The sequence below is a fragment of the Tenrec ecaudatus genome, chromosome 4 (genome assembly GCF_050624435.1).
Source record: "Tenrec ecaudatus isolate mTenEca1 chromosome 4, mTenEca1.hap1, whole genome shotgun sequence".
Classification (NCBI taxonomy): Eukaryota; Metazoa; Chordata; class Mammalia; order Afrosoricida; family Tenrecidae; genus Tenrec; species Tenrec ecaudatus.
This window is the reverse complement of record NC_134533.1, coordinates 138,502,906-138,521,573: the sequence shown is the minus strand read 5'-3', so window position 1 is coordinate 138,521,573 and position 18,668 is coordinate 138,502,906. Positions and strand designations below refer to the sequence as shown.

The window sequence follows — 18,668 nt, the reverse complement described above, 5'->3', positions numbered from 1 at the left end:
TGTTCAATGTAGAAGATGCTTCCTGTCCCCAGCACATGCTGTCTAGAGGCATTGCTCTTTAAATAATGCAGTGTAGAGAAGACAAACATGGGTTTTGGAGTTCAGCAAGGCGCTTAATGTCCGCCCCTCCTCTCAGTTGCTTAGTGACATTCTCCACTCATTTAGCTTTGTGAAAACTAAATAGACAAATAGTCTGTGAGTAGCCACAACAGAGAGTGGACCAGTGCTGTCCTGTCTGGACATGGTACTGAAGCTGTCGAGTACTTGGGGACAGTCACTTGGTAGCATTCCGGACATAAACAGAGCTCCTACTTCAGAATTTTGACCCTGCCTGGTATTCAAACTTGAATTTTCATATCCCTGTAACAAATGGTACAAATAAAAGCTTTCTAGCAAAAAACAAACAACCAACCACTGTATTTTCTAGTCAGTATGTAAGAAAGAAAGGATTGCTTTAAAACTCATTAAGTATTTGCTTTTAAGTATAACCTTACCCTTGCTCTTGAAGAACTAACTGAAGAAATAGGACAAGTGGGTAATCTTACAGTCAGTGCCTGATTTTACCAATGAAAAAGCATAGACAACTCATACTGTAGAAATGGAGTGCAGGGGTTAATCCCAATGACCAAGAGCTACCGGCATTCTCAAAATCAGCATTAAAAATTGCAGAGTGTTTGAAGAGGATAACTGAGTAGAAGTTGGATTTTACATTTAAAGGCTTCTCGAATTTTTAGAAATCAGTGTAAGTAGAAATGAGATTATCAGGTTGTAAGGATTAAAACAAGTTTATGAATGCAGGGAGGGCAGGAGGGGGAAGGAGGAGAAAAAATGAGGACCTGATATCAAGGGCTCACGTAGAAAGAAAATGCTTTGAAAATGATGATGGTAGCATAGGTGCAAATGTGCTGGACACGATGGATATATGGATGGTGATGGGAGATGTAAGAGCCCCCAATAAAAGAATTTTAAATAAATAAATAGACTACAAGGTCTGGATCAAATTCACTCTACATGACTGCACACATAATGACTTTTTAAAAACACTAATTTTAAAATGTAGATTTTTATAAACATTGATGTGGTATCCCACTCGAGAAATTCATGGTGGGGAAAAAAGAAGGGGGGAATTGAAATACCCTCTTATTGTATTCTTCACTATCACATTGATGATTGCTTTGAAGACTCAGATAAGGCATCCTTTTTTTTGATAAAACACATTTTTAAAATATATTTTATTGGTAACTCATACAGCTCTTATCACAATCCACACATAACATCCATGTGTCAAGTACATTTGTGAACACGTTGCCATCAGCATTTCAAAACATTTTCTTTCTACTTGGGTCCTTGGTATCAGCTTCTTTCCCTCCCCCACTCTCCCTCCCTCCCTCATAAACCCTTGATCATTTATAATTTTTTTTTCATGTCTTAGACCAACCGCTGTCTCCTTTCACCCACTTTTCTGTTGTCTGTCCCCCGGGAGGGTTATATATAGATCATTGTGATTGGTTCCCCCATTTGCCACCTTCCCCTTCTCCTCCTGGTATCACTATTCTCATTCTTGGTACAGAGGGGTTTATCTCTCCTGGATTCCCTGTGTTCCCATATCTTATCTGTACCAGTGTACCTGCTCTGGTCTAGCCAGATTTGTAAGGTAGAATCAGGGTCATGATAGTTGGAGGGAGGGAAGCATTAAAGAACTAGATGAAAGTTGTATGTTTCATCAGTGCTATACTACACCCTGACTGGCTCGTCTCTTCCTTATGACCTTAATGTCCAATTGTCCACAGATGGTCTTTGGGTCTCTACTCCGTACACCCCCCCATTCATGTTGATAAGATCTTTTGTTCTGGGATTTTAATGACTGCTACCTGATCCCATCAACACCTCATGGTCACACAAGCTGGTGTGCTTCTTCCATGTGGGCTTTGTTGCTTCCCTGCTAGATGGCTGTTTGTTTACCTTCAAGCCTTGAAGACCCCAGATGCTATGTCCTTTAAAAGCCGGATACCATCAGCTCTCTTCTCCACATTTACTTGTGCACCCATTTTGTCTTCAGTGATTGTGTCGAGCATCATGGAATGCCAGGTTATTAGAACAAAGTGTTCTTGCATTGAGGGAGTATTTGAGTAGAGGCCCTATGTCCAACTGCTTCCTCAATACTAAACCTATACATATATGTACATAGATCTATTTCCACATCCACATATATAAATATATTTACATAGGTACATGCCTGTATTTAGACGTCTATAAAGGTCCTTTGCCTACTAGTCCTTTCATCTATTTCTTTTTACTCTCCCCTTGACCCCGTATCCTGTTTGGCCTTCATTTGGGTTTCCGTCATTCCTCTCAGCTACATTGCCCTTGGTCAAGCCACACCAGCCATCCTAAAGGCATACGTTTTTATCCCTTTAATCTGGATTAGATTAATCTTGTTTCTGTAGCACCCTATGGCTCTTACTCCTCTGGCATTTATCATACTATCTATCGTCGTCTTTTTCAAGTTTGCACATCCCACACCTGTGGCCATTTATAGGACAAGGAGATGGATGACAGATAATAGTTCAAGATGTGAAAACCTACATATGTTTTAAAGACAGAGGAAAAAAACAACAGAAATGGAGAGATTAAAGAGAGAAGGCTGCTTACCAGTAGGAGGCCAGTATCTTGGAGGATTCAAAAAATATATCTTTAAAAAAAAAACAAGGTGATGAGGATGTTAAAGTGCAATTTTTCCTTTGAAATATCATAGTGAGCTGTATTAACTGTATTGTTTAGGTTTCTTTTTTCTGGTAGGTCAAAATAGTCCAAGGGTAAGACTATGCAGCTGATAACTGTAATTGCTGTTTAGAAATTGTACACCTGTAAAAGTTAAATTGATAAAAGTTGTATAATAAATATATTTATTATAATCACCCCCAAAAAAGGGAGCTACAGAGGTTTCTTGTGTACAGTCACACATTCATGGGATTTGGTTTGGAGGTTTAGGGTCATAGTTTCAAGGAACATTTCAGAGTTGGCCTAAAAGCCATGTTTAATGCTCTGTCCTACCTATTAGTTTGTTGCACATTGGCTAAGGTCTTACAAGCTTACCTGTAGTCATTCAAGGCACAGCAACTGATTTCTGTTCACCCTGAACAAGAGGAAGAAGTCAATTCAGGAATAAGATGAGAATATGGGATGTGTGGCTAATTAGCTCTATAAACTGCTGCCTCCTTTGCTTGACACCAGAACTGTGTGCTACCATTACTGACTGCTTTGATCAAAGATAGCATAGAAAAACCCAGATCTAAAGGAGAAAAATGCAGAACAAAATTTGAAGTAATCATGGACTCTCAACTTTCTGGAGCCATGAAGGTTGAATGAGTACCTGAAACTATTGCCCTGAGAAAATCTGTAAACCTTGTTACTAGAAATAGCTCCTACAGTTTTTAAAAGAAATAAACAGCAGTGTAGTTTAACTAGGACAAAATGTCTGCCTTGAGCATTCTGCCTTTTAAAAAACTTTCTGGGATCAATTAGAATAGTAGCTTGAAGGGGAGCAGGGAATTTATGTTAATGAGGGGACAGCTCAGAAAGGGAGGGTAAGAATAGCTCCACAGATAGAAGAGTGTCCCCAGTGATGCCGAAGTTCACACATAAAAATCATTTAATTTATTCATGGTTTGCTGTGTATAGTCTAAACAACAACATTAAAAATGTTTTAAAAGCAAATGATGGCTGTTTCATATGATTTAACCTATCATAAGAAGGAAGAGAAGGTAGGACATGAATGTGCACAAGGTTGTTTTGGGTGGGAAAGGTCAACATTTCAGTTGACTTTGGTAAAGGTTCATATAGCATTAAAGCAGCCCAGGAGCCTCCTCAGTCTGGGAAACCACAGGGTGGGTGATATGAGCCAACACTGACGTGAAGGCAGTGAGTTTGTTTTTTTGAGTAGCACTGCACTAGGCTTTGGGCTGCTAACTGCAAGGTTGGTGCTTCATACCTACCTCAGGAGAGATGAGGCTGCCTGCTCTGGTAAAGATTTCATATTAGAAGCCCTATTCATATTCCAGTATCTTCCTTCTTTTCCAGATTTCATTACACCCTAGATTTCTGTTCTTTTCGTCCAGTGCCTATTTTCAGTATCTGTTCATTCACTCGATGCCACCAAGTTGGTTCTAACCGTATCAGACAGAGCAGAACTACTACTTTGGGTTTCTGAGACTGCAAATCTTTATGGGAGCAGGCAGCCTTCCTTATCTGTCTCCAAAATTTCAATATAGCGGTACTAACATTTTAAGAAATGTCAACTAAAAACTAAACTGGAGCCTTTCCATATTTAAAATTTTGTAGATATGCCTTTTTTTAAACAGGCCTGTTGGCACTTTTTCCACATATCGTACAATTCAATAGTTCACTCAAATCAAGAAGAGCTGCACAATTGCCACCAGTCAATCCCAGAACATTTCTTCCTTGTACCCATTGTTACTAGTGTGATTTTTTTTAATTATGGCAAAAATATACAGAAGAAAACATTCTCCAATTTAACAACTTCAGTGTCTTTGATTATGTTCTTTGAGTTTACAACCATTATTGACATCCTTTTCCAAATGATTCCACTTCCATTGACATAAACTCAATACTGCCTAAGCAAATACTCCTTCACCCATGGTAACCATTGCTCAACTTTGGTTTTGGTTTCTTTTTCATTTTTTCTTTTAGTAGTTTTCTTTCTTTTTTATATTAAATACTTTTATTGGGGGCTCTTACATCTCATCACAATCCATACATTTATACAGGGTGTCAAACACATTTACACATATGCTGCCTTCATCATTTGCAAAGCATTCTCTTCCCACTTGAGCCCCTGATATCAGCTCCACATTTCTCCCCCCACCCTCCCCTGCTCGTCCTCCCTCATAAACTGTCACAAAGCCTTGATAAGTTATAGATTAATATTTTCATGTCTTGCATTATCCTCTATCACCCCTAACCCACTTAGGTGTTGTTCATCCTCCTGAGGTAGTTATAGGGTGATCCTTGTGATCGATTAGTAGATATGTCTTTTGATGGAAGATGTTGTTTACTTGAATCCCTCAAATGAAGAAAAATATTCTGTTGTGATAGGGGAATTGGTTATATAGTTTTATGAAATGTTATCAGACTATATATATGTTATTTAAAATACTTTCATTGTATGTGAATTATATCTATTTTTTTAAAGGAAGGAACAAGAATTTATCAAGAAATACTGTGTAGTCAGGTTTATTTTCACCTACTTTTTCAGGTAGACAGGCCAGAAAAATACAGTAACTAATAGGTACAACAGGTTACATGAACTAGGTAACTTCTCATTTCCTAAATTTACTTAGGTCTTTATTTTCTATGTTAAGGAGTTGATTGTAGAATTTATATAAATCATTAAATATGATTAGAGGTGGGCTCATCACAGAAATTTTGGAAACCATTTTAAGTTATAAGGTACAAAAAAGTAGATCCCATTAACATACCAAAAGTGAATATAATTTGTCAGTCAATTCAAGTTGCCATCTTACTATACTGTATAAAACAACTTACAGACAATAACTGATTGAGCCATAACTTGCTAAAATAACAACACAATGACATGAAGCAGGGAACTAATTGAAGAACCAGCCCCATTACCAACTAAGTGAATAGCCTACCCACCCCCAGCCCCCATTGAAGAACTCACTTCAGAGGACAGCACTGAAGCTACAGCTCAAGGAGAGGGACTTGTCTCATCAGAGCACACAGGAACCAACAAGGGGGGAGGGAATAAAGAGTGAAGCACATGTTGGCCCATCAAGTGCTGAGGACAATATTTCTGCTCAGACAGTCAATGCACAAGAGAGGACCATAGGTCCAGTGTTTTTCACTCACCCATAGCACCACGGGGGATAACACTGGAGACACATCGCGAGAACTGTGCCCACTCTGAGCCCACCATGCTGGCGTCAGACACTGGGGGCATGCAACAGAGCAGCCAGTGGAGCAGAACCATGAAGTCCCCAGTGAATACAAAAAATAGACTGTCGGACCAGGGCGTGGCACCCCATCAGGCTCAACTGGAAAACACTTATACAGATCAACAAATAGACCTTGAACTATTTATATGGTTTTGTTGTTGTTGCCTTTGTTTTGTAGCTATTGTTTTATTTTCTATTGGTGCTTTGTTGTGCTCAGTCTTGTGTTTGTGAATATTGTTGTCACTGCATGTCTTATGTGGATGGGCTAGACGGGATAAACAAGCCGGAAGAGAGAACAACGGGATGACAGTTCCTGGGGGACATGGGAGAGGGGGAGGCAGGGGGAAGGAAGTGGGTGTTAACAAACCCAGAGTCAAGGGAACAACAAGCAACTGAAAATCAATGGCGAGGAGGACGTAGGAGGTCTGGCAGGGCTGGATCAAGGAAAATGTAGCCAAGAGGAATTTCTGAAACCCAAATGAAGGCTTAACATGATAGTGAGACAAGAGGAAAGAACTAGGAGGCAAAGGGCATTTATAGAGGTCTAAATATAGGCATATACATATGTAAATATATTTATATTTGACGAGGGGAAAATAGATCTATGTACGTGTATTTATAGGTTTAGTATTAAGGAAGCAGATGGACATTGGGCCCCTACTCCAGTACTCCCTCAACACAAGAACAGTTTGTTCTAATAATCTGGCACTCTGAGAAGCTCACCTTCCATACACGATCACTGAAGACAAAAGCAGGTACATAAGCAAATGTGAAGAAAGCTGATGGTGCCTGACTATAAAAAGATATAGCATCTGGGATCTTAAAAGTTTAAAGATAAACAAGCAGCCATCTAGGTGAGAAACAACAAAACCCACATGGAAGAAGCACACCAGCCTCTGTGATCACGAGGTGTTGAAGTAATCATGCATCAAAGAACAAAAAACATCATATTGTGAATGAGGGGGAGTGCAGAGTGGGGACCCAAAGCTCATCTATAGGCAACTGGACATCCCTTTACTGAATGGTTGCAGGGAGGAGACGAGCCATTCAGGGTGCATTGTAGCAATGATAAAACATACAACTCTCCTCTAGTTCTTAAATGCTTCCCCCTCATCCCCCACTATCATGATCTCAATTCTACTTTAAAAATCCAGCTGGACCAGAGGATGTACACTGGTACAGATAGGAACTGGAAACACAGGGAATCCAGGACAGATGATCCCTTCAGGACAAGTGCTGAGAGTGGCAATACTGGGAGTGTAGAGGGAAGATGGCGTAGAAAAGGAGAACCGATTACAAGGATCTACAGATAATCTCCTTGAGGGATGGACCACAGAAAAGTAGGTGAAGGGAGACGTCAGACAGTGTAAGAAATGACAAAATAATTTATAAATTATCAAGAGTTTCTGAGAGGGGTTGTGGGGAGGGAGGGAGGAAAATGAGCTGATACCAAGGGCTCAAGTAGAAAGCAAATGTTTTGAGAATGATGATGGCAACAAATGTACAAATGTGCTTGACACATACGTGGATGTATGTGTGGATTGTGAAAAGAGTTGTGTGAGCCCCCCAATAAAATGATTTTTTTTTAAAGATTAAGACTTAACAAAACACATCTTAAAATATTTAGGTATAGATTGTCAGTGGTGTGTGGCTTCTTTCGTCTCTCAATTCTGTAGTTGTGTCCACCATTGGCTAGAATTTTAATTACATTTGTGCTTTAATGAAACTGCTGAGCACTGCAACCTATTCACTCTATATTTTCTATAAATTATATATCTTAGAAGTTTACTAGGAATTTTGTGTCTTTCTTACATTCTTTAGGATGCACAGACAATTAGGACATTAACTCTCATCTCAAAAACCATTCAAACTTTGGGAAGCTGGGGCAGTCTGTCCAAAAGCAAGGTAAGTCTTCCACGCCCTCACCTGCTACTCCTCACCAGCCAATTTTCTGAATGTTCTTATATCCCATGATCCTATCTCCCTCTCTCCCTCTATGCAAATTAAAAATAAAACAAAAGTGAAATAAAGGTAATAGCTACCCTTTAAATAGAAATGGCATCTAAGTCACCTGTTAAAGAGGTAACTCAACTGATACCTTTAAATTACTAGTACAGGTAAGAGGGGAAGAGACCCTGAGCCTCATAAGAAAATGCAGGGGTGGTTTCTGTATCTATACCATAGCATCTGACAGCTCCAAACTCCGTGGGAAAAATGATCGAGTCCTTTTTAGTTCATTGTGTTGTTAGTTCTTTAACAATAAATCTTGTATTATTTTCATAGTCAAGCTTCAAAGAAACATTCATGTGTGAATTTTTCAAAATGTTTCAAGAAGAAGGATATATGACAGCAGTAAAAAAGGTATGATCTTTTTAAATCTGCAAATATTAGGCATTTCTTATCATATAATATTTGGGGAAGTAACTATTTTCCTTTGAACACCCAGAACCCAGAATGCAGAAATATACTTTGTCATTGAATTATTTTGCCCAACCTTTTTTATATTTTATTTGAATCAGTGTATAGATGCTAAATCCTGATTTTTTTTTAAAAGGACCGTGTTTAAACTGCCCTTCAAATAAGAAAAAGTTCTACTGGCCAAAATCACAAAAGAGCAAGGAGAAAGATGCAAGAGCCACACATAACAAATTAAATGGGTCCTGTTAAAATAGAACTGACTAAAATGAACATGAAGTAACAAAATGGTGTGAAGAACAGTGTTCAACAAATTTGAAAACCTAGAAGAAATGGACACATTTCTAGAAACATCAAGCCTCCAAATCAAACACACTGCCATAGAGTCGATTCCAACTTGTGACAACCCTATAGGGCAGACTAGAACTGCTCCCTAGGATTTCCAAGCCCATCTTTCTCCTGCCGAGGAGCTGAGAGTTCAGACTCCTGACCCACACATAATGCAGCACACTATGCTCCAGGGCACATTACCGACCTAAACTAACACCCAGTGAAGTGGAAATATTAAACTGATCTATTACAAAAGAAGATATTCAAGGGGTCATTAAAAAAAAGTCCTGTCTGCACAACCCACAGAGGGCAAACCCAGAAGGGAACATATCAGATCAGCAAGGAGAGCAAAGCAAAGCAACAAGGCCCCTGAGGAGCCCCACAAATAAAGCAGGCTAGGAGGGCCAGCTCCCAGAATTTCCCTAGGACCAGTAGGGAGATAGTCATAAAGGGCAGCAGACTGACCTGGAATTATATGTGCTTTTTTGTTAGTTTGCTTATTTTTGCTGGTTATTGTTTTTCTTTTTTTTATTCAATCTTTTGTTTTCTTTTTGTTTGGTCTCTGTTATTGTTGGTCTGCCTCCTTATATAAGATAGGAATGGGGAAGCAAGCTTGAGGAGAAAGCAATGGGACCCACAGTTCTGGAGGGATTTAGGGGGAGAAGGAGGTGGGGGAAGGGAGCAGTGAGTAAACAAAGCCATAGACAGGAGAGTAACTAGGGAATTAAAATCAACAGTAGAGAGGATGTAGAGATGGGGGTGTTGGAGCATCAATCTGTTGAGAGGAATTACTAAGAGGTGGGAAAAAAGGCGAGCATGATGGTGGGGCAGAAGGAAGGTAAAAGGAAACAAGAAAGATCTAGGAAGCAAAGCTATGGATAGAGGTATAAACATCAGTATGTACATATGTAAATACATTAATTCATAAAAATGGAGGTCTTGGCCTATTTACATAAGGCTGAGGTAATGGGCGGATTTCGGGCCTCTGCTCATGCCCTTCCACAATGCAAGAACACTTTTTTGCGTGTGTTTCATCATTTTATTGGGAGGAAATCACTTTCTTCTAACAACCTGGCATTCTGTGATCCTCACCCTCCTGGCACAATCGCTGAAGACAAAATGCATAAGCAAATGTGGTGAAGAAAACGGATAGCACCCGGTTATCAAAAGATAAGAGTGTCTGGGGTCTTAAATGCTTGAAGGTAAATAAGTGGCTATCTAGCAGAGAAGCAATAAGCCCACATGGAAGAAGTACACCAGCCTGTGTGATCACGAGGTGTCAACGGGATTGGGTAACAGGCATCAGAAGACCCAAAACAAACAAGCAAACAAAAACCATATTATTGAGGATGAGGGAGGTCAGAGCAGATACCCAAAGCCTATCTGTAGACAGTAGGACATCCCCTTACAGAAGGGTTACAAAGAAGGAATAAGTCAACCAGGACACAGTATAGCACCAAGGAAACTCACAATATTCCTCAGGTTCCTTGAGGCTTCCTCACTCCTCACCATCATGACGCCAGTCCTGCCTTTAACTGCAGGCTAGCCCAGAGCATGTGCACAGGTACAGATAAAGAGATAAGAGCTCACGACACACAGTATCCAGGAACAGGAATGGGAGTAGCGATACCAGAAGGATAGGGGGGCAGGGAGGGAGAGGAGGGTAGAAGGAGGAGCCAATTGCAATGATCGAAACCCCCAATCCCCACTGGGGACAAACAACAGAAACCATGGGGGAAGGAAGACAGCGGTCAGTATGAGATATGAAAATAATAATTTATAATTTATCAAGGGGTCATGGAGTGGGGAGAAGGAAAAAAGAGGAGCTAATACAAAGGACTCAGTAGGAAATAAATGTTTAGAAAAAATGTTAACATATGTACAAGTATGCCTGATGCAATTGATGTGTCGATGGTTACAACAGCTGTAAGAGCCCCCAATAAAATAATCTTTTAATTAAAAACAAAACTATGGTCTTCTCTGTAAACCATTTAATTCACAATAAAAAGATTTTTTTTTTTAAGTCCTGGCCCAGATGGCTTCAATAGAAAATTCTTCTAAACAGTCAGACAAAAGATAACATAGTTCTCAACACTATCAGGGTATAGAAAAGAATAGGCTACTCCCAAATTCACGTATGAAGCAAGCATAACCCAGATACCTAAGCCACCACCACAAAAAGAAACTTAACACTATCCATCGGGTAAATCGGTGTAGTGGTTACACATTGTGCTGCTAATTGCAAGGTGGAAGTTGGAAACCACCAGCCTCTCCTTAGGAGAAATGATGCTTTCTTTTCCTAGAAAGAGTCGTGGGGCAATTCTTTCAAGTACTATAGGCTCCTATGAGTTGGAATCGACTTAGTGACAGTGAGGTTTTTTGTTTTGTTTTTTTTAACCTACAAGGTGAGCAGTTCAAAACCACCAGCTGATCCTTGGGGGTCCTTTACATAAAAATGTATGGCCACGGAAACCCCTTTAAAAGTTACCTTTGAGCCCGAATCACACTGATGGCAGTGGGTTTGAATGTTTTTTATTTGGTTTCCTTTATGACTATATATACAAAGATTCTAAACACAATCCCAGCCAATATAAAAAAAAATAACATGACCAAATGGGATATGCACTGGTTTATATGGATGGTTCAAAGTGTGAAAATTATTCCACCTAATACACTACATAAAACAAAGAAGTGGAACCACATAATCCTATCAATTGACACAGAAAAGGCATTTTATAAAATCCAAAGCTCATTCTTGATAAAATTCTGAGCAAATAGGAATAGAAGAGAAATTACTCAACCTAATGAAAGATATAATACACAAAACCATTGACTAACATTCTCAATAGAGAGTAACAAAGTATTCTTCTTGCAAACAGGAACTGGAATAGGATGCCCTTTATCACCATACGTATTCAATCTTGTGTTGCAAGTCCGAGGGAAAGCAATAAGCAAAAAAGGGAGGTAAAATATAGCCAAATTGGCAAAAAACTGAAACTATCCCTATTTTCCTGGAGCCCTGGTGGTGGAGTGGTTGCCTGTTGGGATATGATCCCAGAGGTCAGCAATTCAAAATCACCACAAGCTCCTTGGGAGAAAGACTGAACTTTCTACTCCCCTAACAGTCCTGGAAACCCGGATGGCAGTGAGATCCCTATTTGCAGATGATACAATCTTATACATAGAAAGTCTCAGAGATTCTACAAGAAAGCTACTGAACATAGTCCACAAAAACAGTGCCCTATATCCTACATTGCTGATCAGCAGCAGGGGCCTTAAAACCTGCACATTCATCTCCCTGTCTGAAAGAAAGAAGAGTGAAGTCAATCAAAGATGCCTGGAAACAATTACTTCAGTGGATGATGGGAACATCAGCCCCCACAGCCTTAGTACCAGAAGAACTAGATCAGGCTAAGCTGTAACTACCAACTGCCCTAAGAGTTTAAAAAATCCTGGGTCAAGTGAGAAAAATGTGGAACAAATGCAAAGTTCTTGAAGATAGACTTGCTAGGGGTTAGAAACTGTTTAGAACCCCTGAGACTGCAGTTCTTCAGCACCCTTGTAGAACTGGATCTGAACTTGACCCCATGGTTCAACTTTCAACCAAACAATAGGACTATAAGAAGATCATGTACACCTTAGAATAATCGTCAATTTGAGATCAAAATGGCAGCATTTACCCAAGGTCAAAGTTCAGAAAGGTTTAGGTAGGAATGGAACAAAAAAACAGGAAAAATAGAGTAAATTTTGTTACATGTGGTAAACTAATTCAATGACATGAAACAAAACCTTTACAAATTGTTGAATGGAAAATGAATCTGCTTTGTAAACCTTCACCCAGTTCACAATAAAAGGTTTTTTCAAAAGCCAAATATTGTAAGATGGCACTGTTATAAAAAAAAGTCAAGAACAGGTTTCACACAAACATTTTGGATGGTTACTAAGCTTAAGTTAGTAAGGAAGGATAAATTACTAACTAGAAGACAGATGTAATAACTTCGGTGAAGGGGAAGACTGCATAATATGGAGGAGTTAAAAAAATCATGGTAAGGAAGACACTGGGAATAGCTGAGTTAAAGGCAAAGTGTCAAAGTAAATGCTATTATGTATACAATTCTGCAAAAGCAGGCATGACAAACTCAATTTATCAGTGGAAACATAGGCAGATAGATAATCTAAACAAGTGTGAGTGGTTTATGGATATACACATTTGAACACTCCAGGTATAGAGTAGAGAATACAGGGGATAAAGTTAAGTAGCATGTATACTCGTGTATAAGCCGAGTTTTCCAGCCCATTTTTAAATGCAGTTTTTGTGACAAAATTAGGTACCTCGGCTGATATTCGGGTCGACTTATCCTCTAGTATATACGATAAAGTAAACAGGTGTGAGGTGGTTTTGAGTACATACATTTGAATACTCCCGTATATAGTAGAGCATACAGGGGACAAAGTTGTGCAGGTTTTTTTAGCTATGGGCAAACACCTTGAGGGACTGACTGAGTTTCTAGGTTTGAGGGTGTTAAGACCTTAGTGTCAGAAACATCTAGGTTATTTGGCATAATTTAGTCCATGAAAACAATATTCTACACCCTAGTTTGAAAGTAGTGACAGGTCTTACAAACTTGTTTGGTACTATACAAGATACAAAATTAGTGGTCTCTTCCCACCTGAATCAGAACAATGAGGAAAATAACCCCCTACACACACACACACACACACACACACAGCCTTATACTTACGGTAAACAGAGCTCAATAGAATGAAAGATCAAACTGCAGGACAACTACTCATGGCTGTGGCCCAAGGTGGATCAGTACTCACGTAGACTCCTCATAACAACAGTTTGGAATGCTGTGTCATTGGGAAAAGTGATGTCATCAGTGCTATCGCCTTACCCCCCAGTGGGATGATTGACAATGCTGTACGTTTTTGTTTATATGGGTTTTTGTTTTCCTCCCTTTTATTTGTTTGTTTGTTTTTTCTCTTTGATTGCCTGTTTATTTGCTGGTTGGTTTGATGCTGGTGTTAATGTAGTGAGTCGTATGGGGATTTGATTTTGTCAAAGACCAACAAAATAAACCTCAGTCATACATATTCTTCCATGTACAAGCAGATGGATTCTGGGCACTCACTTAACTCTAGCCCCAAATACAAGAATAGTTTTGATAACATGGTCTGGTTCAATACTTTGCCTTCATGTGGTTATCTGGGGTCTTTAAATACTTGTCTTCAAACAAGTAGTCATCTAAGCAAGGAGTCAGCTATGTCCACGTGGAAGAAGTACACCAGCTTGTGTGATCCAAAGATGACAAGTAGAAAATTCAAATATGACTAAGAGCTTAAATTGTGGTATTTATGGAGGACAGTGGGAGTCCAAAACCCATCTGCGGAGTATCTAATCAGATTAAGCCACTGGCAGATCCCCTCTAGCCACAGGCAAAGGTCTGGAACAGCCTGACTATCAAACATAGATCATGTAGTCCTGATTAGGCTGCATAAAAATGGATACTTGGCCAGTTGACCTCCTCTCGACTCAACCTTAATTTGTTCTAGGTGCAAGGATCTTTTTCCTGGCTTTTTAAATATTGATGAAGGTCTTTTCTTTCCTGCTCATTGTGGTATTTTTTTCTATTGTTTTATTCTTACCACTTCATTTCACTTGTGTTCTTTACTGTTTCTGTTGGATTTACCAGTTTGTGATGCACAGAAGGAGAGAATGCATAGAGATAATAACTGATGCAAGGGTTTGTAGGGGCTACAGGGAGGGTAAAGGGGGGTGGGGATATTGGAGGGATTTGGGGAGTAAACCATGAAGGCAGGAGGGGGAGGGATCACCAGAACCGAATGTGATTACACAACTTAATTTTAAAGGTGATTTAATCATGGGGTTTAAAAGAAAAAAATTGAAATTAATTGTGGTAATGATTGTACAATACTTGACATCATTGAATGATTGAATTGTACATTGTGGATTATGTTCCAATAAAACTGAAAAACAAAACCCAACAACCTAAGACAGAAAGTATTTCACAGGACTAATGAACCACACAAGCCTCAGCATCTCCACTAGCCTAAGATTAGCACTATTCTGCTCACCACCATATCAGGAGTACAATAGCAGATCTTGGGTTCTGTGGGAGTAAACTGTAGACCAACATTAAGAATCACAAAAAAGACCAACCTTGGTACTTTAATAGAGATTAATGGAAGCCCTGCCATTCTGGCCATTACACACCTTTCAAACCTAGAACTGAACACATTCCCAGAGGTGACCTCTGAGCCAAAAAATAGGCAGACCTGTAAAATGACCAATAACACCTGTGAGGGATGTGCTCCTGAGAATATGCAACCATACAAAATAGAAGGCAACATTTTCCCCAAACAAAGTTAAGGAAGTATAAAGGGGCAGGAAAGATGGGTGAATGGAAACGGGGATTCAGGGAGAAGAATGTTGGTGCTAATGAGAGGATTGTACCTAAAATCATGAAGCTATGTGGGTAAATTGTTCACTCAAACCATGGTAAAATGCCCCAACACCCTCCCCCCAAATTTTTAAGGTTATCATCATACAAGCTATGGGCGTTCCACTATGAAAAATATCAGATGAGTTTTAGTCACAGCTGCTACTGTGCCTGAAAGTCGCAAATTACAAGTGTAGAACAGAGTTTCTCAGTAGCAGTATTAATTACTATTGGGACAGATAATTAATGATCGACTTATGGTGCTTTTGAAGAATATTGGAAGTACCGTGGACTGCTATAAGAACAATCGGAGTCTTAGAAGAAGTACGGCTGAGTATTCTTAGAAACAAATCTAGCCAGACTTGGTCTCACCTGCTTTGGACATATTAGCAAGAGAGACCAGCCCATGGGAAAGGACATCAGGCTTGGTAGTGAAGTAGCAAAAAAGAGAGAGACCCTTGGCAAGATTAGCACAATAGGTGTATCACTGGGCCCAAACATAAGAACAGTTGTGACGATGTCCCAGGACTGAGCAGTGTTTCGTTCCGTTTTACATACTTGACACTGTAAGTTGGAACTGACTTGATCATACCCAACAATTCTTCATTATGAGTTGTCCTGCACACTGTAGGACAGTAGCATGTGACAACCAAAAATGTCTCCATATGTTACGAAGGCTGTCAAGATGGGTAAAATTGTCTCCAGTTTAGGACCATTGGTCTTAAGAGTAGAGACTTCAGATAGTGCCTGACAGTGAGCACTTAGTGCTTTCATAAAAGATGTATGGATGGCCAAACATTTTGTAAACAATGAGAGAGTCCTGTGGAAAGGTACTATCAATTAAATTTTATAAAAGGCCACATTATCATCAAGCCTACAACTTAACAAAAATTCCTATGCTTTTAGATGTTGAGAGTGTTTTTAAAGGATCTTTATTTTCTTGAGTCCTATAAGTCAGAATCAACTCCATGGCAATGAGTTTGGAGTTTTGAGAAGTCCTGAATCATTTAAATAAAATTTAGCAACTTTTTAAAGCTATTAGAAACTTATATGGGAAAGTTATTTTGAAGTATATAAAAATTGGCTTGAAGAAAATACTGTTTCTTAATTTATTGCAATTCTAATTTAAAACTTCCAAATTAGGAAGGCTAAAATTTTTAATGGTTCTTTATTCATAAACTTGATGAAGTGTGTAAAATTTACAGTAACATTGCCGAATAAATCTACAATGAAAAATAAAATCCCAAAACAAACCAAAAATATCCCAAAGCATGCTAAATGTGCAGCTGTCAATCTGCCAGCCATCAGGATATTGAGAATTCAATAATGTATTCAAGATTTAGCCTTAGGTTTAAGGAACTTTAATGCTTTAAAGCAGTGGTTCTCAACCTTCCTAATGTCGTGACCCTTTCATACAGTTCCTCATGTTGTGGTGACCCCTCCAGCCATAAAATTATTTTCGTTGCTACTTCATAACTGTATTTTGGCTACTGTTATTAATCGGGTGACCCCTGTGAAAGGGTTTGACTCCCAAAGGGGTCACGACCCACAGGTTAAAAACCGCTGTGATAGCCACTTGCTCAGATACAAAGTGACATGGCAGAACTCTTTAAAACAGGCGTTCTTTAAAACAACACAAGGAACTGTACTAAAGGGTCCAAGTATTAGGAAGGTTGAGAACTACGGGGCTATCAGAACTTTATACAAATGGGAAAAGTTAAATTTTAACATCTCCATTCAATTTCTGTAACATGATTGACAGTTTGAATGCCAAGAATATTGTTGAAGTATATGTTTGGACTTGTAGTACTTCGAATATTCTTAAATGAAAATGATCGTTTTAAAAAGTTGAAGCCAGGCTTTCCGCGCTACCCAGAGCAGGGTCCATATGGCGTTGTCCTGGTGCCCGTCGTAACTTCAAGGGAAACTTTTAACAATGTCCGGAGCCCTTGACGTCCTGCAGATGAAGGAGGAGATGTCCCCAAGTTCCTGGCTGCAGGAACCCATTTAGGTGGCACCAACCTTGACTTCCAGATGGAACAGTACATCTACAAAAGGAAAAGTGACGGCATCTACATCATAAACCTGAAGATGACCTGGGAGAAGCTTCTGCTGGCTGCTCGCGCCATCGTTACCATTGAAAACCCTGCCGACGTCAGCGTCTTATCTTCCAGGAATACCGGCCAGCGCGCGTGCTGAAGTTTGCTGCCGCCACTGGAGCTACTCCAATCGCCGGGCGCTTCACTCCAGGAACCTTCACTAACCAGATCCAGGCAGCCTTCCGGGAGCCACGGCTCCTAGTGGTGACTGACCCCAGGGCTGACCACCAGCCCCTCACTGAGGCCTCTTACGTTAACTTGCCCACCATTGCTCTGTGTAACACAGATTCTCCTCTGCGCTACGTGGACATTGCCATCCCGTGTAACAAGGGAGCTCACTCGGTGGGCCTGATGTGGTGGATGCTGGCCCGGGAAGTTCTGCGCATGCGGGGCACCATCTCCCGCGAGCACCCTGGGAGGTCATGTCTGATCTCTACTTCTACAGAGACCCAGAGGAGATTGAAAAGGAAGAGCAGGCGGCTGCTGAAAAGGCTGTGACCAAGGAAGAGTTTCAGGGTGAATGGACTGCGCCTGCTCCCGAGTTCACTGCGGCTCAGCCCGAGGTGACCGACTGGTCTGAGGGCGTGCAGGTGCCCTCCGTGCCCACCCAGCAGTTCCCCACTGAAGACAGGAGCGCTCAGCCCGCAGCTGAAGACTGGTCCGCAGCCCCCACCGCTCAGGCCACCGAGTGGGTAGGAACAACCACTGAGTGGTCCTAAACTGTTCTTCCATGGAAATTAGGTTGATGGCAAATAAAGACAAGTTTCTACAAAAAAAAAAAAAAGTTGAAGCCAGTTTTTAAAAAATCAAGCATTGCAGAAGTTCAACCAAATTAATTTTAATTACTAGTTAAATCTAAATGTACAGCTCTAGAAATTGCGAAAGTTTTAGAAGACCAATTTATAATTTCATACTTGCTAGGAGTTTTGACCACTATTTCAGAATATAATACAGGTAGCAACAAGATTCAAGAAGGCTACCAACAGTGACAAAATACAACAGAGATAAACCCCAATAAGAAAAAAAGGCACAGAAAATATTAAAAACCAGATCAAGCCCAAGTGTATCAGAGGGGAAGTCTAGTGACAAGGTTTTAACTGTTCAAATCAAATGTATCATTTTAATGGACTATTGAGGTTATTCCCATCACACAATTATGATTATAGGGAAACCACCGGAGGCTTATTTCCAGTGTAGAGCCTGAAAATGTATTTTGGGCTTGCACAGCACACCAGAATCTCACACTTACAGCTCTGACACTACTCCCTCCTTAGATTTGGATTATATAATTTACAATCCTTTGATCACAGATGTTGGTGTGCTTATTCCATATGGACTTAGTTGACATGGATGTTTGGAAACAAGCCTTTAAGACCCCAGTCACT

General features: G+C 40.0%; 1 protein-coding gene and 1 pseudogene across 2 annotated transcripts in view; both read left to right on the top strand.

Moving 5' to 3' along the window:
* RASA2 (RAS p21 protein activator 2) overlaps nt 1–18,668 on the top strand; it is a 160,281-nt gene that overhangs the window by 116,508 nt on the left and 25,105 nt on the right. For both annotated transcript variants that reach the window (XM_075546823.1, XM_075546822.1), the window contains exons 16-17: nt 7,797–7,880; nt 8,259–8,336. In XM_075546823.1, the coding sequence (XP_075402938.1) occupies nt 7,797–7,880; nt 8,259–8,336 (162 nt within the window). The remainder of the gene's footprint in view (nt 1–7,796; nt 7,881–8,258; nt 8,337–18,668) is intronic.
* Nucleotides 17,096–18,067, top strand: LOC142445210 (small ribosomal subunit protein uS2 pseudogene; annotated as a pseudogene).